At 45.0% G+C, this 22,583-nt stretch overlaps 1 protein-coding gene across 2 annotated transcripts; it reads left to right on the top strand.

Moving 5' to 3' along the window:
* The first annotated feature begins 913 nt into the window (after positions 1-913).
* Lrrn4cl (LRRN4 C-terminal like) lies at positions 914-4,601 on the top strand. Of its 2 annotated transcripts, none has more exons than XM_029472749.2 (2): positions 914-997; positions 1,628-4,601. In XM_029472749.2, the coding sequence occupies exon 2, from the start codon at positions 1,633-1,635 to the stop codon at positions 2,350-2,352; it is 720 nt and encodes a 239-aa protein (XP_029328609.1). In that variant the 5' UTR covers positions 914-997; positions 1,628-1,632; the 3' UTR covers positions 2,353-4,601. The 2 variants fall into 2 exon arrangements, with proteins under 2 accessions (XP_029328609.1, XP_021006847.1); XM_021151188.3 differs by having other exon boundaries at positions 924-1,078.
* The last annotated feature ends 17,982 nt before the right edge of the window (positions 4,602-22,583 follow it).

The following is a 22,583-nucleotide window of genomic DNA, read 5'->3' as shown; positions in this document are numbered from 1 at the left end:
TGTCCTGGAACTCACTCTGTAGACCAGGCTGGCCTCGAACTCAGAAATCTGCCTTCCAAGTGCTGGGATTTAAGGCATGCACCACCACGCCAGGCTGTTTTCTTCCTTTTTTATTATTAAGTTTTAAACATTCTTAGAGGCTGGCCTCAAACCTTTAGCAACTTTCCTGCCACAGATCCCAAGTACTGAATTACAAGCTTGCACCACCCCATCCAGCGTTATGGCTTTGGCTTATTTTCTGAGGTAGGGTCTCACTATGTTACACAGGCTGTTTCCTAGTGATCGTCCCTCAGCCTCCCTAGTGCTAAGAAGTTCAGGCATGCACCACCACACTCAATGTAGCTCTTTCCGTCCATAACCTGGGGAAGAAACCCTGTCCTGGCCAGTAAGAGGCATCCTGCTCTAGCATGTGATTCTCATCTACCTCAGGGGAGGGGGTCAGAGGAGGGCGTGTCCGGAGAGCATCACTCTGGACTTTACACCCCTCCCTTTTCTGTCCATTGGGAGGCAGACGACAGGAAATGACTACCATGAATGTGGAAGGATTTTTACCAAAACAGCTTTTTGTAATTTAGGCCCCAAGCCATCCACAGATGTTTTCCTGTCTGATACCAGCCAGGTGCCCTCCCTCCCTCCCTCCTCCAATAATACTCCTCTCCCCATCCTTTCACATGACTGAAGCCTTTGGATTCTCAGTTCCTGGCTGCTTTCCACATTTCATTCCTCTGTCAGAACCCAGGCATCCTGGCCTCCAGCTGAAACCGCTGCATGTGGCCTCCCCTCTCCCTGGCCCCGTGACTCAGTCCCTCTGAGGGAACCAGCCCTCTTCTTGGCACACAGGGGCTAGGTGGTGACATCAGAGTTGAGGAGTATAAAAGTTCTCAACCAAAATAGAATTGAAGATACAACCTGACAGTGGCCTGTGACAGGGGCCTCTCCGCCTGATAGCCACGGATATCTGGGGGCAAACTCTCACTGTGACGAGGCCTACCCACTGGTGAGAGGCTACTGTGGGTCCCGGGAAGAGGGTGCACAGAAAGAAGTCTGAATTGCCTGAGCAGGATTTGTACAAATGCAGGTAGGGAGGGAGGACTCCAGTGCCCACCGCCGCCCTTTCTTTCTTCATCTCCTGCCTTCTCTCTGGATTTTTGTAAATCTTACTAAGCATTGCTCTAGATTGGTTATTTCTCAGGATGGCTGTGGACTCAGTCCACCTTTCTTCCCCAAACTGAATAAATCCTTTCCTCTTCCTCTTTCCTCAGCACTTTTGTTTATCCATTAGATGCCTGCTTCTAGCACTTTGCACAGTGCTTCCCAAACATCTCTCTCTCCTGTGGGGCCGTATTTCATTATTTTTATCCCAAACAAAGCAGTCATTTGTGATGTTAATAATTCTAATGATTTGGAGGTGTAGACAGAGTTGAAGGGCAGCCTTAGACCAGCCAAAAATCCAGAACCCTGGTTTCTGAAAAGCCAGTTGACAATGACTGTATGTCTCAGCCCACCGTTTTCCTTTGCCCGTCTTGATTCTATGTTGTACTTTTCACATAGTGTACTTTTCACATACTTCACATAGCCCTGGAAGGCAGGGCTGACAGCATTTACCCATTCACTCCTTCTCTTCCAGACTCCATGTTGGGCTCTCTTTCCCTTCTGTGGCTGGCAGCCATGACCACCTCCTTGGTTTCCCAATCTCAGATCTTGACCCTGGAAGACTACCAGGAAGGAGAAGAGGATGATGTGACAGTAGCTACACCTTCCTTAGCTGTCCGTTGCGACTATGACCGTTGCCGCCACCTGCAGGTGTCCTGCCAGGAGCTGCAGAAGGTTGGACCAGTAGCCTGCCTGTGCCCAGGGCTCTCCAGGGAAGATCAACAGCCAGAGCCTCCTCGCCTGGGAGAAGTGCAAATAGTGGCTGAAGAAGGCTACGCGGTGGTTCACTGGTGCGCTCCCTTCTCTCCAGTCAGCCACTACTGGCTTCTGCTTTGGGAAAGCAACGGGGCTCCACAGAAGAGTGCCCCTCTCAATGCTACAGTTCGAAGAGCAGAGCTGAAGGGACTAAAGCCTGGGGTTGCTTATGTCCTTTGCGTGGTGGCTGCTAATGACGCAGGTGAGAGCAATGTTCCTGGGGCAGATGTCGAGGGTCCTGAGAACTGGACTGGCCCTTCCTTTGGGCCCTGTCGCAAGCTTATCATGCCGCCTAAGCCTGTTACCCTGGTCTATGCAGCCGTGGGAGTGGGCACAGCCTTAGCTCTGCTGAGCTGTGCAGCCCTGGTCTGGCATTTCTGCCTTCGTGAGCGGTGGGGTTGCCCCCGACGTCAAGGTATTGCCCAAGCTTCAGAAGCTCTCTGATGGGAGTCCCCTCGACTACAAACAACTCTGGTGCAGTCCAGCCTCATCTGGAGAGCCCAACCCACTCCCAGGAGGAGTGTGGGGCTTGTTGCCACCTGGCACCAGAGACACAGCCAAGTCAGAGCAGAAGCCCAGGCAATTAGCCTCAGGATTGAGGGTTTGTTTAGTCCCTAACTGGTCACTATGTTCCTTCCCTGTTGGGGGTTAGAAAAAGTAGCAATTATTCCTTGGAGGTCTGATGAAAATGATTTAAGCTTTATGGGTTTGAGGGGGTAAAATTACAGACATTATACATGAACTTATATATATAGCCAGTTAAAATGGAGCTATTTAAGGCCTGGCATTGTGGTTTACAATTTTAATCTCCAGCACCCTGGAAGCAGAGGCAGGCGGATCTTAGTTTCCAAAGCAGCCTGATCTACATAGAAAGACTCCAGGCCAACCCAGATAATATAGTGAGACCCGGTCTCAAAAAGAGTAAACAAAAGCAAAACAAACAAAAGGAGGGGCAGGATAGAGAGATTGTTCAGCAGTTAAGAACACTGGCTATTTTTCCAGAGGACAGAATTTTATTCCTAGCATCCACATGGCAGCTCACAACCATCTGTAATTCCATTTCCAGGAGATCGAGTGTCTAATTCTGTCCTCTGCCAGCATCAGGCACATACATACACATACATACATACACACACACACACACAGACAAAACACTCATACACATAAAATAAAAATTAATTTGAAGTGTAGCTGTTTAAAAATGTAAACTGTTCATAGCTCATAGGTCTCTCACAGCAAGCAGCAGACCACGTTTGGCCTGTTGGCTGAGTTTTGCCAACACCTGTTATTCTCAAAATGACTCTGTGACTGTGGGTGGCTTCCACGCATATTTTGAGAATAAGCAGGGTAGATGTGGAGACTGGAGCTCTGTCCTTCTGCTACCTGTTGTTTCCTTCCTAAGGATGCTCCTGCTCAGACTTCACGTGGGGCTATGGAAGCTGGGGATTAAAAATCAACATGGGCTGGAGGAGACAGGGCCCAAGCTTCTGTCTACATAAATTAGTGGTCTTGTTTGTTTTGTTTTTGTTTTTGTTTTTTTTTTTTGGTTTTTCGAGACAGGGTTTCTCTGTGTAGCCTTGGCTGTCCTGGAACTCACTCTGTAGACCAGGCTGGCCTTGAACTCAGAAATCCGCCTGCCTCTGCCTCCCAAGTGCTGGGATTAAAGGCGTGTGCCACCACCGCCCAGCAGTGGTTTTGTTTTTTTGTTTGTTTGTTTTTTCGAAACAAGGTTTCTCTGTGTAGCTCTGACTGTCCTGGAACTCACTTTGTAGACCAGGCTAGCCTCAAACTCAGAAATCTGCCTGCCTCTGCCTCCCAAGTGCTGGGACTAAAGGTGTGTGCCACCCGCCCAGCAGTGGTTTTGTTTTTTTGTTTGTTTGTTTTTTCGAAACAAGGTTTCTCTGTGTAGCTCTGACTGTCCTGGAACTCACTTTGTAGACCAGGCTAGCCTCAAACTCAGAAATCTGCCTGCCTCTGCCTCCCAAGTGCTGGGACTAAAGGTGTGTGCCACCCGCCCAGCAGTGGCTTTGTTTGTAACTAACGGTTTATACCAATGACTCCCCACAAGTTTGTGTAATTGTTTTTCCACTGTATTAACATTAAAAGGAATCTAAAATCATTACATTTTCAGTTTCATGATCCTGTTTAATTCCATATAGATTTTTTCATTACGACTTAGACTTTTGGCCAAGAATAAAGGTATGTCTATTTTTCAAAGTAATATACAGACTTTTGTGTTGTGTTTGTTTGAGACAAAGACTCACTGTATAGCCCTTTATAGTTCCAAACTCCCTATGTAGAACCAGTTGGCTTAAAACTCCCAGAGCCTGCCTCTGCTTCCTGAGTGCTGGGATTAGAGGCGTGCGCCACCACCCTGGGCTGTTTTGTTTGGGTGTTTGGAGACAAAGCTATTATTACCCAAGTTCTCAATAAATGAATAAGGGAACCTAGGAAAAAAATTAAAGCCACCCCTGAAGTCAGATGTCATGGTACACAGTTTAATCTTAGCACTTTGGAGGCAGAGGCAGGAGGATCTCTGTGAATTGGTGAAAAATCTGGGCTGCAGAGTTCCAGGCCAAGTAGGACTGACTACCTACCCAGTGAGGCCTTGCCACAGAATCAGTAACTTGCTCAGCTTTTCTTTTTCTATTATTCTCATTGAAAGCATCATTGTTTAAGCTAGGTGGGTGTGGTGCACCCCCTTAGTCACAGCATTTGGGAGACAGAGGCAAGCAGAAAGATCTCTGCGCTGGAGGTCAGCCTGGAGGTCTATAGAGAGTTCCAGGACAGCAGAGCTACACAGAAAAACCTTGTCTCAATAGACAGAGATAGATAGATAGATAGATAGATAGATAGATAGATAGATAGATAGATAGATAGACAGACAGATGATAAATAGGAAAAAAGGAAAAGAAAAAGAAAAAAGAAAAAAAGAAAGAATCATTGTTCATCTTTTAACTTTAACACACACTAAAACTAGCACTGCTCTTAAGCAGGTATTTACAAACCTCAACAGGAGTCTTTTAAGTGCTCTCAGCACCACGCGTGTGGGTGACAGTGTGGCGGGTGACAGTGTGGCACTCACCTGGAACACCACCAAACTGCCCGTGCAGGTTCCAGTACCCTTGCTTCTGCAAACAGGGTTCACATGGTTTTAGTCTAGCCCTGCTTTCTTTCCCAGGCTTTGCCTCAGCTACTTTGTGAGCATTTAGAGCATGAGAAAATAGCTCTATCATCTTTAATTAGAAAGAGCATGCATTCCCAGCTGAGTATGTTAGCTTCACAGTTAATTAAGAAAAACTTGTGCTGTTATGAGTTATATATGGAACGTACTGAGAATTTTGTTTCTTTAAAAACACAGATAAGTTATAGGAACACGTTTTTGTTTTAATCCCAGGTGTGGGATATAGGGCTGCAGTAGATTGTCAACAGCAACCAGCTATGATTTTTCTTGTGCTCTGGCAGCACATAATTCTGGGGACTTTTGATAGGGTATAAAAATGCCAGAGCCCCAAGAGGTTTCAGGGGCTGCTGCAGCAGCTGATTCCTACTGTTGCTTTTGCTGTTTGCTGGATTGCTGGTTGGAGATATCCTGAAGATTGGACTTGTCCCAAGGAACTTGATGCTGATAATCAGCAGGAAGTCGTCTAAAGAGATTTATGCCTCTGGGCTGGAGAGATGGCTCAGCGGTTAAGAGCACTGACTGCTCTTCCAGAGGTCCTGAGTTCAATTCCCAGCAACCACATGGTGGCTCACAGCCATCTGTAGTGGGATCTGATGCCCTCTTCTGGTGTGTCTGAAGACAGCAACAGTGTAGTTGAATACAAATAAATAAATAAATAAATAAATCTTAAAAAGAGAGAGAGAGATTTATGCCTCCTTTTCCCTCTAACCTTTCTTGTCTACCTAGTGTTGGGTTGAAAGGGATTGGGGTGGAATAAGAGTGGTAGATAAAAGAACCCATGGTAGCCAAAGTACAGTTATGGTTATAAGTGGCACCAAATGGGCACTAGGCAGAATGGGAAACATGATTTTCCCCTCCCCCACTGCTTTGCTCCCAGAGAGGATTTTTCTATTTCTTCTTCCTTTTCTTCTTCCTTCTCTTCCTCTTCCTCCTCCTCCTCCTTTTCCTTCTTCATGTCCTATCTCAAAGCTCAACAAAGGTTAAGAGAATGAATGACTGAGCAGTTTGAAAAGTTGTGAATGGTCTCTCGAAAAACAAAACAAAACAAAACAGTTGTGAATGGAAATGAAGGAATAAAAATGATAAAATGGGAAACCAGAAAAGTCTATACTCTCATTTTTGAAAGGGTTACAGAATTGATCATGCAACTGGAGAGGTTGGTGGAGAGGTTACAGGTAGAGGTAGAAGCACTTGGGCAGAGAGTAGTGCCAGAAAAAGTATAAATAAAAGGTTCAGATCTGGCCACTGAGAGTGGGAGCTTCAGGCTGATTTGAGAGAAAGGGTTAACCTTGAGCCAAGTGTGCTGCCAGAGGAGGGGCCTGGGATTACAAAGTCACCATCAGTTTTCCCAGTACATTGTACAGCACAGGACTGCGAATGGTGCTGATCATGATGAGATAATGTGGCATCCTATAGAAAAGATAGATCTGAGGTATTTTAAAGAAGCTATCATTTCCAATGGAATGCATTCTCGTTACGTAAAATGAATATTAAGTAACTGGGCTAACCAAAATAGAATTATTTCCCAATATTGGAAGGAACTGGTGATAGCTGTGCTAGAGACTGGTCAGCGGTTACAATGGTTAACTTGGTGGGGGGAGGAAGCCAGGAATACTGAATACCATAGAGCAAGAGGAGTGAATATCACTAAAGATCAATTGCTAGGTGAAGGACAGTAGATTCAGTTTGACATTGTTCTAGCACAATGTTGCTAGATGGCTATAAGAGCTTGGGGTGGAGATGAGGAGCCTGGGAAAGGTTCACCTCATTCACTAAGATTCTCCAAGGCTCTGGGGAAGCCTTCACAGCGTTCTTACAAAGATTGGTCTCAGCTGTAAACAAAGCTATATCAGACCCTGATGTGAGACCATAATAGAGATATTGATTGTGACTGTGTACTAAACACAGTACAATTAATGGCATAAAACAGAAGGGGCAATGCAGTGAGACTTTGGGTTTCTTTAAAAACACAGTTATGGGAGGCAGAGGCAGGCAGATTTCTGAGTTCAAGACCAGCCTGGTCTACAGAGTAAGTTCCAGGACAGCCAGGGCTACACAGAGAAACCCTGTCTCGAAAAACCCAAAAATAAATAAATAAAATAAAATAAAATAATAACATCAAAACAACAAAACCCCAGAGTTTCTGTGTAGCTCTGACTGTTTTGGAACTTGCTTTGTAGACCAGGCTGGCCTCAAAACCCAAAGATCCACCAGCCTCTGCCTCCCAAGTGCTGAAATTAAAGGCATGCACCACCACTGCATGGCCGGTCTTCCATTATTTGACTGCCATATTTAGTGACCACATCAGAAGCCATTGTTAGACAGTTTTGTAGTTTAATCACTAACCCCTCAGACTTCCTTCCATATCTGAAGCAGTCCCATATCCCACACCTGGGGTTAAAACAGAAACACATTCCAATAACATAACTGTGTTTTTTAATTAATTAATTTATTTATTTATTCATTTTTTACTCTGTAGACCAGGCTGGCCTCGAACTCAGAAATCCACCTGCCTCTGCCTCCGGAGTGCTGGGATTAAAGGCGTGCGCCACCATGCGCGGCTGATGTTTTTATTTTTTTTAATTATTTATTTAATATATATGGATATTTTGCCTGCCTCTATGCCTATGTGCCTTGTAGGTGCTTGGTTCCAGAGGAAGCCAGAAGAAGGCATTGGACACCCTGGGACTAGAGTTACAGGTAGTCCTGTGGGTGCTGGAAATTGAATCCTGGTCCTCTGGAAGAACAGCCAATGTTCTTAACTACTGAGCCATTTCTCCAGACCTTTTGACCCTACAGTTTATCTGGAAGAAATTATTTTACATATTTTGAAGCTTCTAATTCTCTTAGTCAGCAAAACAAAATATTCCAAGTACACAGTGTGACCCACATGAGCACACACTCTCTCCTGCAGAGGGAGCCCACCACAGTGTGTCCCATGTGAGCACACACTCTCTCCTGCAGAGGGAGCCCATCACAGTGTGTCCCATGTGAGCACACACTCTCTCCTGCAGGGGGAGCCCTCTGACCGCAGAGGATAGGCAGTAAGTACTATAGGGATCATGCTGGGATTGACCAGAATTTAGGATTTTCCTAGTTTTTGAGAGATTCTGTTTCTTTTTTTTTAAAAAAACATAATTTATAATTGATTTATATTATTATTTTTTGACAGGTTCTTTTTACATACTCCTGGCTGTCCTGGAATGTGAGGCTGGCTTCAAACTCACAGACATTCTCCTGTCTCTGCCTCCCAAATGCTAAGATTAGAGTCATGTGTGACCATGCCTGGCCCAGTATAATTAATTTTAAAATAATATGAAGTTTAATATATATATATATATATATATATATATATATATATACAACTAAAACCATTTGTTTGGTTGGTTGGTTGGATTTTTATTTATTTGTTTTTGTTTTTGTTTTCTTGAGATAGTGTTTCTATGTTGCCTTGGCTGCCCTGGAACTTGCTGTGTAGTCCAGGCTGGCCTCAAACTCAGAGATCCACCTGCCTCTGCAGTCTGAGTGCAGGGACCAAAGACTCACACCACCACTACCACCTGGTATCCAAAACCTTTTTGTTTGTTTGTTTGTTTTTTGTTTTTTGAGACAGGGTTTCTCTGTATAGCCCTGGCTGTCCTGGAACTCACTTTGTAGACCAGGCTGGCCTCGAACTCAGAAATCCGCCTGCCACTGCCTCCCAAGTGCTGGGATTAAAGGCATGTGCCACCACTGGCCAGCTTCCAAAACCTTTCTAATGAAGTTTGGAGAATTACTGTGAGAAATTGTGATATTCTCAGTAAATGCAATAAAGATTTTAGCAAATTCCAAAATAAATAAATAAATAAATAAATAAATAAATAAAATAGAGCTGGAGCAATCCCCCTGCCGCTAAGAGCTCTTGCAAACATGGCAGCTGACAGCCTTCTCTAACTCCATTCCAGGGAATCCATCCCCAGCTCTGACCTTCACAGGCAATGCACACACATGGTGCACAGACCTACACTCAAGCAAAACACCCACGCTAGTAAAATGAAAATAAACCTGAGATAGGTGTGCTGATTCAGGTCTTTATTCCAGTGCCCAGGAGACAGAGGCAGGGAGGATTTCTACGATTTTGTTAGTTTAAGGTCAGCCTGGTAAAGAGAATGAGTTCCAGGGCTATGTAGAGAGAGACCCTGTCTCCAAACAAACAACAACAAAACCACCCATACACAAAAAATAAAAAGCAAATCAGTTCCAGAGGTCCTGAGTTCAATTCTCAGCAACCACATGGTGGCGCATAACCATCTGTAATGAGATCTGGTGCCTTCTTCTAGCTATAGAGACATACATGCAGGCAGAACATTGTATACATAAGGCTGGAGAGATGGTTCAGATGCTAAAGGCCAGGCTCACACCAAATAGACAAGAATTTGGTTCTTGGTACCCACAGCTATCTCTCCAGCTAACTTTGAAAAATTAAGTAGGGGCCAGAGAGATGGCTCAGGAGTTCAGGGCACCATTGATTCCTCCAAAGAACTACATGGTGACTCACAACCATCTGTAACTCCAGTTCCAGGGATACAAAATCCTCTTCTTGCCTCCATGGGAAACAGGCACTAAATGGTTCACAGACAGACATGGAGGTGAAACACCCATATACATAAAATAATGTCTACAAATAAAATAAAACAGGCTGGAGAGGTGGCCCAACAGTTAAGAGCACTGACTGCTCTTCCAGTAGGTCCTGAGTTGAATTCCCAGCAACCACGTGGTGGCTCAAAACCATCTATAATAGTGTGTCTGAAAACAGCTACAGTGTACTCATATCCATTAAATAAATAAATAAATAAATAAATAAGTCTTTTTAAAAAATACAGGGCCAGGTACAATAGATCATTTTTGTAATCTCAACACTAAGGAGGTGGAGACAGGTGGACCCCTGGAGTTCAGTGACAAGCCAGGCTTAATTAACAAAGTTCAGGTCAGCGAGATAACCTGTTTCCTGAGACAAGTTTGACTGCTAGTCTTCAGAGGTCCCTCTCACACATCCACACAAATACAAACACATACATGCACACACACCTTCCTATGGATGTGAACACATCCCCGCAGCAAGCATACACTTACATGCACACACACATGCACAGGAATGTACACACAAGTGTTTAAAAATCTCCCATGACACTCCTCTTCAGACTTACCCCACCCCCAGTTCACTTTTGGATACCAAATAGACTCCCTGATCTACAAACAACCGCAGTCTTGGAGTTTTTAAAGTCTTTTACACTAAGTTTTGTTCCAGGTAGAGTCAAAGATTCATCTGCCTCTCAGTACATTATGCCACCTGGACAAACTACAGCAACTCTATCACTGAACACCAGGCCTGAGCCCTAAGACTGACTTCATCTTTTCACAATCACCTCCTCCCATTAACAGGAATGATTTGGTCTGTCTTAAAACTTTCCCTTGGGAGGCAGAGGCAGGTGGATTTCTTAGTTCGAGGCCAGCCTGGTCTACAGAGTGAGTCCCAGGACAGCCAGGGCTATACAGAGAAACCCTGTCTCGAAAAAAACAAAAACAAACAAACAAACCCAAAACAAACAAAAAAACCCCTAAAACTTCCCCACAGAGCTGGGCATGGTAGCACATGCCTTTAATGCCAGCACTCAGGAGGAGGCAGAGAAAGGTAGATCTCTGAGTTCAAGCTCAACCTGGTTTAAGTAGCAAATTCTAATACAGCCAGAGCTACATAGAGAGACTGTCTCAAAACACACACAAAAAGAAAACAACCCCCGACACACACACACTACACACACACACACACAAAGCTGAACCCTGGCATTTCACCACGGTTTTGCCTATGCAGAGTTAGTTTTGTTTCGCCCTGGGAACTTCTGCAGGCTATTAGTGTGTCATTAGTGTGTCATTTGTTCTCCCAACAAGCCCCACGTGGTAATGTCTCACTTCTATGGACACTGATGCCTTCTTCCCACCACTGAAGATGTTTTTTTTTTTTTTTAAAGTCTCAGCTCACATATTCTACATACCTCACAGATGTTTTAGAGGACTTCACACTTTATTTTATTTATTTATTTATTTATTTTTATTATATGTAAGTACACTGTAGCTATCTTCAGACACTCCAGAAGAGGGAGTCATATCTCATTTCGGGTGGTTGGGAGCCACCATGTGGTTGCTGGGATTCGAACTCTGGACCTTCAGAAGAGCAGTCGGGTGCTCTTAACCGCTGAGCCATCTCACCAGCCCCAACTGAAGACTTTTGACTTGATGTTACCATCTGACCTCCAATCTCTTGCAAGAGCTACTCCCTTCCTCCTTCAAAGAAACTCTTAAGTCTTTTATCTCCTTGGCCCATGACCTTGTATTAAATCAGCAACAATGACAAGGCTCTGACCTGTATGTCTCTCCCCAGCTCAGAAGACAGATCCTTGTTAATGTTTTGGCTTTCTGGTCTGTCAGTGGGGACAGTCTGACAGCTATGTGGGATGCTAACCTCACGACGGGGCTATTGTTATTACAGATGGGTATAATACGAAGCTGCGGGATGCTAACCTCACGACGGGGCTATTGTTATTACAGATGGGTATAATACGAAGCTGCGGGATGCTAACCTCACGACGGGGCTATTGTTATTACAGATGGGTATAATACGAAGCTGCTAGTGCTTTGGAGCAGGACTACTAACTTGTCAGAAAGAATTATCATAAACCCTGGCTGTGATTGCTCTGGGAGTCCATGATATTGAGACACTGCCTGCAGCCTTCATGGAAACTTTCCCAGAGTGCTACCTCTTGGAGTGCCTGTGTACACTCACTACATTACCTGAAGCAGCCAAACTACAATATAGCCTAATAAACTCTCAACTTCTGCATTCTTAATCTTGGTGAATTCTTTCACCTCCAGTGTCATTGACCTATCAAAGCCACCTAACAAAGCAGTCTCCAGTGAGAAGAGGTAATTAAGCTAGGACTGGTGACACAAGTGTAATCCTAACACACAGGGGGCTGAGGCAAGAGCGTCAGGAGTTTGGGTTAACCAGGACTCCATAGTGAATTTTGGGCTAGCTTAGGGTACATAAGCAAATCTCAATCTCTCTCTCTCTCTCTCAATCTCTCTCTCCCACAAAAGAAACAGAAAGAAGGAAGAAATAAGAAACAGAAGGAAGGACAAAAGCAATTTCTCTAAGCAAAGCACATTTATTTATTTTTGTTTTTCTGGTGTTTTGTTTTTTTGAGGCAGGATTTCTCTGTGTAGCCCTGGCTGTCCTGGAACTCACTCTGTAGACCAGGCTGGCCTGGAACTCAGAAATCTGCCTGCCTCTGCCTCCCGAGTGCTGGGATTAAACGCATATGCCACCATGCCCAGCTTTTTTTCTTTTTTTTTTTTTTTTTTTTTTTTTTTATAATATTTTTATTACATATTTTCCTCAATTACATTTCCAATACTATCCCAAAAGTCCACCATAGCGCCCCCCACTTCCCTACCCACCCATTCCCATTCTTTTGGCCCTGGCATTCCCCTATATTGGGGCATATAAAGTTTGCAAGTCCAATGGGCCTCTCTTTCCATTGATGGCCGACTAGGCCATCTTTCGATACATATGCAGCTAGAGACAAGAGCTCCAGGGTTCTGGTTAGTACATCCTGTTGTTCCAACAATAGGGTTGCAGATCCCTTTAGCTCCTTGGGTACTTTCTCTAGCTTCTCCATTGGGAGCCCTGTGATACATCCAATAGCTGACTGTGAACATCCACTCCTGTGTTTGCTAGGCCCCGGCATCGTCTCACAAGAGACAGCTATATTTGGGTCCTTTCAGCAAGATCTTACTAGTGTATGCAATGGTGTCAGCGTTTAGAAGCTGATTATGGGACGGATCCCTGGATACAGCAGTCTCTAAATGGTCCATCCTTTCATCACAGCTACGAACTTTGTCTCTGTAACTCCTTCCCTGGGTGTTTTGTTCCCAATTCTAAGAAGGTGCACAGTGTCCACACTTTGGTCTTCATTCTTCTTGAGTTTCATGCGTTTATCAAATTGTATCTTATATCTTGGGTATCCTAAGTTTTGGGCTCCAGCTTTTTTTCTTTACTATTATTATTTTTTTATTTTTGTCTATCAAGACAGTGGTTTCTCTGTGTAGTGTTGGCTGTCCTAGAACAATCTTTGTAGGCCAATCTGGCCTTGAACTCACAGATATCTGCCTGCCTTTGCCTTCCAAGTACTGGAATTGAAGGCTTGTGGCACCACTGTCCTGTGACACCTGGCTTTTTTTTTTTCTTTTTGGTTTTGTTTTGAGACAGGGTTTCAATGTGTAGCCCTGGCTGTCCTGGAACTCACTTTGTAGACCAGGCTGGCCTCGAACTCAGAAATCTACCTGCCTCTGCCTCCCGAGTGCTGGGATTAAAGGTGTGTGCCACCATGCCCGGCTGACACCTGGCATTTTTATTGTACATTTGTCTTTCTAAATTCTTTGGCACAATTTCCTGGGGGCATTCAGACTTCCAGTATGCAAGTCAGGAGAGCTTTTCTTTTGTGATGCCAGCTTTCAAATGTTTAAATTTTGATTTCTTCTTCTTTTTTTGAAGATTTTTTTTTTAATGTATGTGAATACACTGCAGCTATCTTCAGATACACCAGAAGAGAGCATCAGATCCCATTACAGATGGTTGTGAGCCACCACGTGGTTGCTGGGAATTGAACTCAGGACCTCTGGAAGAACAGTCAGTGCTCTTAACAGCTGAGCCATCTCTCCAGCCCAAGTTTAAATTTTGGGTTGGGTTGGGTTGTGATTTTCTTTTTCTGTCCTTGAAGTCTGCATTTTTATTTGTAACAACTATACCTCTTCCTTCCTCCCTTCCTTCTTTCCTTCCTTCCTCCCTCCCTCCCTCTCTCTCTCTTTCTTTCTTTTGTGTGTGTGTGTGTCTCTTGTTCTCCATCAGTAGCATGAACTTCAATTGAGCCGGATGGTGGTGGCGCACGCCTTTAATCCCAGCACTTGAGAGACAGAGGCAGGCAGATTTGTGAGTTCGAGGCCAGCCTGGTCTACAAAGTGAGTTCCAGGACAGCCAGGGCTATACAGAGAAACCCGTCGGGGGGGGGGGGGACTTCAATTGTTTTTTTTTTTTTTTTTTTTTTTAAGATGTATTATTTATTATGTAAGTACACTGTAGCTGTCCTCAGATACTCCAGAAGAGGGCATCAAATTTTGTTAGGGATGTTTGTGAGCCATCATGTGGTTGCTGGGATTTGAAATCGGGACCTTAGGAAGAGCAGTCAGTGCTCTTAACTACTGAGCCATCTAGCCAGTCTCTTCAATTGGTTTTTGGTTTTTAAAATTCAACATCAAGCTGGGCGGTGGTGGCGCACGCCTTTAGTTCCAGCACTTGGGAGGTAGAGGCAGGCGGATTTCTGAGTTAGAGGCCAGCCTGGTCTACAGACTGAGTTCCAGGATGGCCAGGGCTATATAGAGAAACCCTGTCTCCAAAAACAAAAACAAATTCAACATCAAAACACCAAACCCCTTTATTTTCAGGAGAAATGAAACTGCCATGACTTGAATTTGAGAATATGGGTACTGCATCACACACACACATTCTCAGACTGAAAAGCCAGAGCACCTTCTAACAAAGCACATATATAGTACCAAATGCAACAGTATAGTGAAGGTAGGCTCATGAACCCGGGCACTATCTTTCTTTTCAGCAGCAGGGGCCAGGCTGCCTCAAGGTACAGCTTGGTGACCTTGTGTGAATAAAGGGGATTCCAACTCAGTCCCTGGAACCATGTTGAAAAAAAAAAAAAAAAAAAAAGGTAACCCTTACCTGGTGGTCCTCACCACCCTCACAGATTGCTGGCGCCACCTGGTGGACCCACCACATCCAGCTAAAGGAGGCTACAGGAGATAATAATAGCTGGGTTGTGGTGATGCACACCTTTATTTAATCCCTGGCAGATGAAGACATATCTCTGAGTTCTAGGCCAGCCTGGTCTACAGAGTGAGTGATTTCCAAAATAGCCAGGACTATACAAAGAAACTCTGTCTTGAACGAAGGAACAGGAAGACAGTGATGCTGGGCAGAGGTGGCATAGGCCTTTAATCCCAGCACTTGGGAGGCAGAGGCAGGCAGATTTCTGAGTTCGAGGCCAGCCTGGTCTACAAAGTGAGTTCCAGGATAGCCAGGGCTACACAGAGAGACCTTGTCTCAAAAAAAACAAAAGAAGAAGAAGAAGAAGAAGAAGAAGAAGAAGAAGAAGAAGAAGAAGAAGAAGAAGAAGAAGAAGAAGAAGAAGACAGTGACAACGCCAGTAGATGGGTTATGTTATTCCAGCCTAGAAGGCAATTTTACTAGACAAAGACCATCTTTATACCCCTGGAATATGAGCCCCCTCAGTTGGCAACTCCCCAGAATTCCAATTTGGAATTCCTTTGGTAACCTTGAAGAGAAGGTTAAGAAGGTAGTGGAAGCCAGCCCTTCTGTGTTCAGAGTACAAGAATGAGGACATCTGTTCTTTAACCATTCTCAACCAAATATATGTCAGGACTGCTGACTGGGCCTGGGCCTCAAGCTCCCATACTATGTTAGAATCAAACTGGTTCCATTTCCAAACAGCTGTAAATAGGACGACCCTAAGCCCACACTGGGATACTTCCAAGGGAACGGTGCCTGCTTCATTCTACCAAGATACCTCCTAGAAAATTTTCTCTATGCAGATTCCTGTAGCCACACACAGCTGATCAACCCCAGAGATGGTAGATGAATGCATTTCCAGGCCCCTGAAACCACTTGGCTTGTTTACTAGCATTTAACCCAGTGTGCTTCTGAGCTGTTTACAGTAAGGAGAACACGCTACTTTGCATCCTCATGTATGTCACAGCTCAGATGTTTGTCTAGAATGGAGGACAGGGCCCTCCTGTGAGTGGTAAGCCATCCCTATTCTACCCGCTCTGTTGGTGGGGGTAGGTATCATGGAGTCTGTTACAGTTGGAACTACAGCACTAGTAATGGGGGATAAAAACTTTAAGAACCTCCGTGGGATGTGTGTGGTGGTGCATATCTTTAGTCACAGCACTCAGGAGGCAGAAGCAGGCAGATCTCTGAGTTTGAGGCCAACCAGGTCTATAAAGTAAGTTCCAGGCTAGTCTGATCTACAGAGCTAGTTTCAGGATAGCCAGGACTACACAGAGAAACCCTGTCTTGAAAAACAAAAAACAGTAATCCTTTCACTTCTAGCTCTCAACATAGGAATGATAAGGACACAATATATTTACAACTCCTTGCTCCAATTTGAGTCCATGATTTGATTCACGCCCATAAAACCAATGCGGACTATAACAGGCCCTGGACTTTAGTAGCCCCTGATACCTGACCGTTACTGAAGCACCATTCTGATCTTAGAACCCGGCATGCGGCTTGATCCAACAAAGCCTGGTCTATAGCTCCAGTGTCCAGGGAAGCTCTTCAGTATACTAACCCTGCTTTTCAGCTTCTATACTTTCACTTCTCACTAACTGCTCTTGCTAACTGAAGTATGTCAACCAGGATGTGTGCCTTTTTTGTTTTTGGTTTTTTTTTGTTGTTGTTGTTGCTTTTTGTTCTGTTTGCCTTAAATGAAAAAAATAGTGGGGATACACAACTTGGGCAAGTTCCTTGTGTAGGCCATCAGCCAGCAAATACTTTTTATTGGCTTTAATAGTCTGTGAGTCCTCTGAAGAAGTTATCTAAAACCAGTAGGCCTACTTCTTTCCTTTCTTTCTCTCTCTCTCTCTCTCTTCCTTCTTTTCTTTTCTTTTCCTATCTTTTCTCTTCTCTTTTCTTTTTTTGGTTTTTTGAGACAGGGTTTCTCTGTGTAGCCCTGACTGGAGACTGGATATCAGTATAAACTACTTATATCAGTAGTTTATACTGATTATAATTCCACAAGATTTTGGAATTATAGGTGTTAGCCACCATGCCTGGCTTAAAGCAATTTCTTTTGAGTAAACTCCTTCCTTCTTTTGTTCTTTCATTCCTTCCTTTCTTCCTTATTCCCTTCCTCCCTCCCTCCCTCCCTTCCTCCCTCCCTCCCTTCCTTTCTTCTCACTGTGTAGCCTTAATTGGCCTGGAACTGTTGGGTTGTTTTGTTTTGTTTTTGTTTGTTTGTTGTTGTTGTTGTTGGTTTTGAGACAGGGTTTCTCTGTGTAGCCCTGGCTGTCCTGGAACTCACTTTGTAGACCAGGCTGGCCTCGAACTCAGAAATCTGCCTGCCTCTGCCTCCCAAGTGCTGGGATTAAAGGCATGTGCCAGCACTGCCTGGCATTATGTAGATCAGGTTGGCCTCCAACTCTTAGACATCTGCCTAGCTTAGTTACAGCTCTAAACACAAGTGTTTATTAAGGTTTATTAAGAGTTATATAATAAGCTGGGCGTGGTGGCACACGCCTTTAATCCCAGTACTTGGGAGGCAGAGGCAGGCAGATTTCTGAGTTCGAGGGTAGCCTGGTCTACAGAGTGAGTTCCAGGACAGCCAGGAGATACAGAGAAACCCTGTCTCACAAAAAACAAAAACAAAACAAACAAACAAAAAAGAGGTATATAATAATAACAGCTATTATTGAAACTGATAATATAGTACTAAAGATTTTCATAATTCTTACTTCTTACGTAATCAGAATCTCTAGGATATGTGTACTAATAGCCATTAGCAAACAGACACAGAACGTTTATCTAAGGTCACAAAGCCAGGGAGTAGCCTAGTTAGGCTTTAACCTGGGCAGATGTTTACTGTGTTCTGTTGGGGTGACCTTCCTTACCTTGTATTGAGGTGTGTTTTTGTATTTTTAATTTTGTGCATGCAGAGAGCTAAATGCTGGCAAAATTTGGTATTGTCAATTCTATGGCTCATCACCACTTTTCTATTTGTAAATGTCCTTCCAATATCTGCACAAAATGTGAAAGTCAGGCAACTCTTGTTGTCGAAAGGCAATCTAAGAGATGGTCTGGCATTATCTAACCTCAGGTTGGTTATAATAAAGAGCTAACAGACAATAGCTGGGGCAGGAAGTACAGCAGCAGAACTTTCAGACAGACAGACAAGGGACACAAGCATAGAGGCTGGAGATTCGAGGCAGACATGGGAGAAAAACGAAGGGAGACCAGAGTGAAACAGAAAGCTAAGAAGCTAGTCATGTAGCACGGATACTGCCAGGAAAGTCAGGTTAGGATGAAAGCTAGCTGAGAATCTACCCCAGCATAAGGCCAACAGCTATAAACTATAAAGTCTCCATGTCTTATTTATATTGTAAGCAGTTCCACAAAACTCCACAGTGCATCCTGTTGCCTTTCTCCTGGAAGACTGAAGAGGATTAGTTTCAAAGATACGTAGACTAGGGGCTGAAGAGAGTATATGCTGCTCTTGCAGAGGACCTGGGTTCCAGACCAATTAGGGCTCTATAGTGACATCACATCACAAAAACAAAGGAAAACATAATGAGACCATGTCTCAAAACAAACAAACAAACAAACAAACAAACAAACAACAAAAGGAAAAAAGAAAAAGAAGGAAAACAGAAAGCCAAGCATGGTAAGTCACACCTGTCATCCTAATACTGAGGAGGTGGAAGCAGAACCGCCATGACCCAGGTTAGCCCGAGCAGAACTGCCATGACTTGGGTTAGCCCGAGCAGAACTGCCATGACCCAGGTTAGCCCGAGCAGAATTGCCATGACCCAGGTTAGCCTGAGCAGAACTGCCATGACCCAGGTTAGCCCGAGCAGAACTGCCATGACCCAGGTTAGCCCGAGCAGAACTGCCATGACCCAGGTTAGCCCGAGCAGAACTGCCATGACCCAGGTTAGCCCGAGCAGAACTGCCATGACCCAGGTTAGCTCGAGCAGAACTGCCATGACCCAGGTTAGCCTGAGCAGAACTGCCATGACCCAGGTTAGCCCGAGCAGAACTGCCATGACTTGGGTTAGCCTGAGCAGAACTGCCATGACCCAGGTTAGCCTGAGCAGAATTGCCATGACCCAGGTTAGCCTGAGCAGAACCGCCATGACCCAGGTTAGCCCGAGCAGAACTGCCATGACCCAGGTTAGCCCGAGCAGAACTGCCATGACCCAGGTTAGCTCGAGCAGAACTGCCATGACCCAGGTTAGCCTGAGCAGAACTGCCATGACCCAGGTTAGCCCGAGCAGAACTGCCATGACTTGGGTTAGCCTGAGCAGAACCGCCATGACCCAGGTTAGCCCGAGCAGAACTGCCATGACCCAGGTTAGCCCGAGCAGAACTGCCATGACCCAGGTTAGCCCGAGCAGAACTGCCATGACCCAGGTTAGCCTGAGCAGAACTGCCATGACCCAGGTTAGCCCGAGCAGAACTGCCATGACTTGGGTTAGCCTGAGCAGAACTGCCATGACTTGGGTTAGCCCGAGCAGAACTGCCATGACCCAGGTTAGCCCGAGCAGAACTGCCATGACCCAGGTTAGCCCGAGCAGAACTGCCATGACCCAGGTTAGCCCGAGCAGAACTGCCATGACCCAGGTTAGCCCGAGCAGAACTGCCATGACCCAGGTTAGCCCGAGCAGAACCGCCATGACCCAGGTTAGCCCGAGCAGAATTGCCATGACTTGGGTTAGCCTGAGCAGAACTGCCATGACCCAGGTTAGCCCGAGCAGAACTGCCATGACCTGGGTTAGCCTGAGCAGAACTGCCATGACCTGGGTTAGCCCAAGCAGAACAGCCAACTGGGGCTGCCTATGAGCACAGAAGATCCTGGCAGTAGAAGAAAAATAAACAAAAAAAGCGCAGGTGGTGGTGGCTCACCCCTTTAATCCCAACACTCGGAAGGCAGAGATAGGTAGACTCTCTGAGTTTAAGGCCAGCCAGGGCTACACAGAAAAATCCCGTCTTGAAAAACCGATGAAGGGACCTAGCAAACACAGGAGTGGATGTTCACAGTCAGCTATTGGATGTATCACAGGGCTCCCAATGGAGAAGCTAGAGAAAGTACCCAAGGAGCTAAAGGGATCTGCAACCCTATTGTTGGAACAACATGATGTACTAACCAGAACCCCGGAGCTCTTGTCTCTAGCTGCATATGTATCGAAAGATGACCTAGTCGGCCATCAATGGAAAGAGAGGCCCATTGGACTTGCAAACTTTATATGCCCCAATATAGGGGAATGCCAGGGCCAAAAGAATGGGAATGGGTGGGTAGGGAAGTGGGGGGCGCTATGGGGGACTTTTGGGATAGCATTGGAAATGTAATTGAGGAAAATATGTAATAAAAATATTAAAAATTAAAAAAAAAAAAAGAAAAACCGATGAAGAGAAAAAAAGAGCCATGTAGGCGAGCAAAGCTTGGTAGTCTAAAGAAATGAGAAATGCTATAGAGCTACCTTAGGTGAGGGAAAAGGCAGGACATTTTGGGCAGAGAGCCGGTACTGCAAGCCCAGAGGACCAAGGCCTGTTTTATATCATGTACAGAGTAGCTGGACAAGACATTGCACAGCAACACTAGCACGTACATACTGTCCAGCCAAGTATCACAGTCACTATCACTTATCCTGCTCTCCAACTAAAACCGTGCACCAAGATCCCTTTGGCAATAGATCCCCTTCAACAGTGTGAGCAGGTCCAAGTATGAATTATCTATGGCTCCTGATAAACACTGCTATACACCTTGATTTCAAAAGTTGTTTTGGGAGAGGGGTTGGATGGGAGACAGGGTCTTACTACGTGAATCTGACTCTCCTGGAATTCCCTCTGTAGACCATACTGCCTTGAACTCACAGAGTTCTCACAGGAGATTCAACTGCCTTTGTCTCCCAAGTACTGGGATCAAATGTGTGCACACCACATGCAGCCTTATTTTTCCTTTTAGTTATGATCATATTTATTGATGTATAATGGAAGTGGAGCCTGCATGTCATCCTCGTTGGTGAACGTCAGGGGACAAAAGTACTACGTGGAGAAGTAGGTTCTCCTCTTCCAACAAGAGTTGTAGAGATCCAACTCAGGTGTCTTACCAACTGAACCATCTCAAATGCCTAAGATTTTGGTTTTTGAGGTCTCATAGAGACCAGGGTGTTCTGAAATCAAGATTTAACTTAAGGGCTGGAGAGATGGCTCAGTGGTTAAGAGCACTGGCTGCTCTTCCGAAGGTCCCGAGTTCAAATCCCAGCAACCACATGGTGGCTCGCAAACATATGCAATGAGACCTGATGCCCTCTTCTGGTGTGTCTGAAGACAGCTACAGTGTACTTACATATAATAAATAAATAAATCTTTAAAAAAAAAAGGTTTTAAGATAGCTGGGCAAGCCAGGCGTGGTGATGCACCCCTTTAATCCCAGCACTCGGGAGGCAGAGGCAGGTAGATTTCTGAGTTCGAGGCCAGCCTGGTCTACAACGTGAGTTCCAGGACAGCCAGGGCTACACAGAGAAACCCTGTCTCGAAAAACCAAAAAAAAAAAAAAAAAACAAAAACAAAAAAACAAAAAAACAAAAAAAAAAACCCTGTCTCGAAAAACCAAAAAAAAGAAAAAAAGAAAAAGAAAACGATAGCTGGGCAGGATGTTCCAAGCCTTTGATCGCTGCACTCTGGATGGCAGAGGCAGACTGATATTTGAGTTTGAGATCAGTCTCTAAAGCCAGATCGATTTAGAAAATTCCAGAACTGCCAAGGCTTCATAATAACAATGATGATGATGATGAACATAGATTCAAGCATGCTAGGCCAAAGCACCACTAGACCTACTCCCTAGACTCTGATAAATAACTTACTAACAACATATATTAGGAGTTATTCTCGTTCCAATTTCTTTTACATACATCACCGATGGGTGTGGTGGCACACAACTTCAGTCCTGGCACTTGGAAGACTGAGGCAGGCAGATTTTTCTGAGTTTGAGGCCTGTCTGGTCTTGGTGCCAAAAGACAGAAAGAGAAGTAAAAGAGAAAACGGAAAATTAAAAAATGCTAGGAGGTGGTGGCGCCACACTCTGATCCCAGTACTGCGCTCCGGAGGCAGAGGCAAGTGGATCTCTTTGGATTGCAGGCCAGCATGGTCTACAGCGCGAGTTCCTGGACAGCCAGGACTATGCAGAGAAATCCTGTCTCAAAGCACCAAAAGGAAAGAAAGAGAGAGAAAGACAGAAAGAGAGAGAGGGAGAGAGAGATAAACTTTTATTGTTTATCATGAATGCCCCGACTTAGGTCCGGGGACAACTAACAGGAATCCTATTTCCTCTGTGCTCAACCTCGTGGGTCTTAGGAATCGAACTCACATGATTAGGCTTGAAGGCAGGTGCTTTTACCCGCCGATCCATAGCCAGGCCCTCTTTTAGAATCCTAAAACCCTGCAAACCGGCTCAAGCCTGTCTGGAGCTTCTTCCCCGTGGGTGAGTCTCTTTCCGGTCAGTTGTCCGTCCTCAGAAGTCCCCGCCCACCAGAAAGGACATTTCTGGCTCTCCTCGGCACCCGTCCACCGTGCCTCCACGTGACACAA

Source organism: Mus caroli, unplaced genomic scaffold, assembly GCF_978045245.1.
Source record: "Mus caroli unplaced genomic scaffold, Mus_caroli_1 scaffold_20, whole genome shotgun sequence".
Classification (NCBI taxonomy): domain Eukaryota; kingdom Metazoa; phylum Chordata; class Mammalia; order Rodentia; family Muridae; genus Mus; species Mus caroli.
This window is presented reverse-complemented; position numbering and strand designations above follow the sequence as displayed.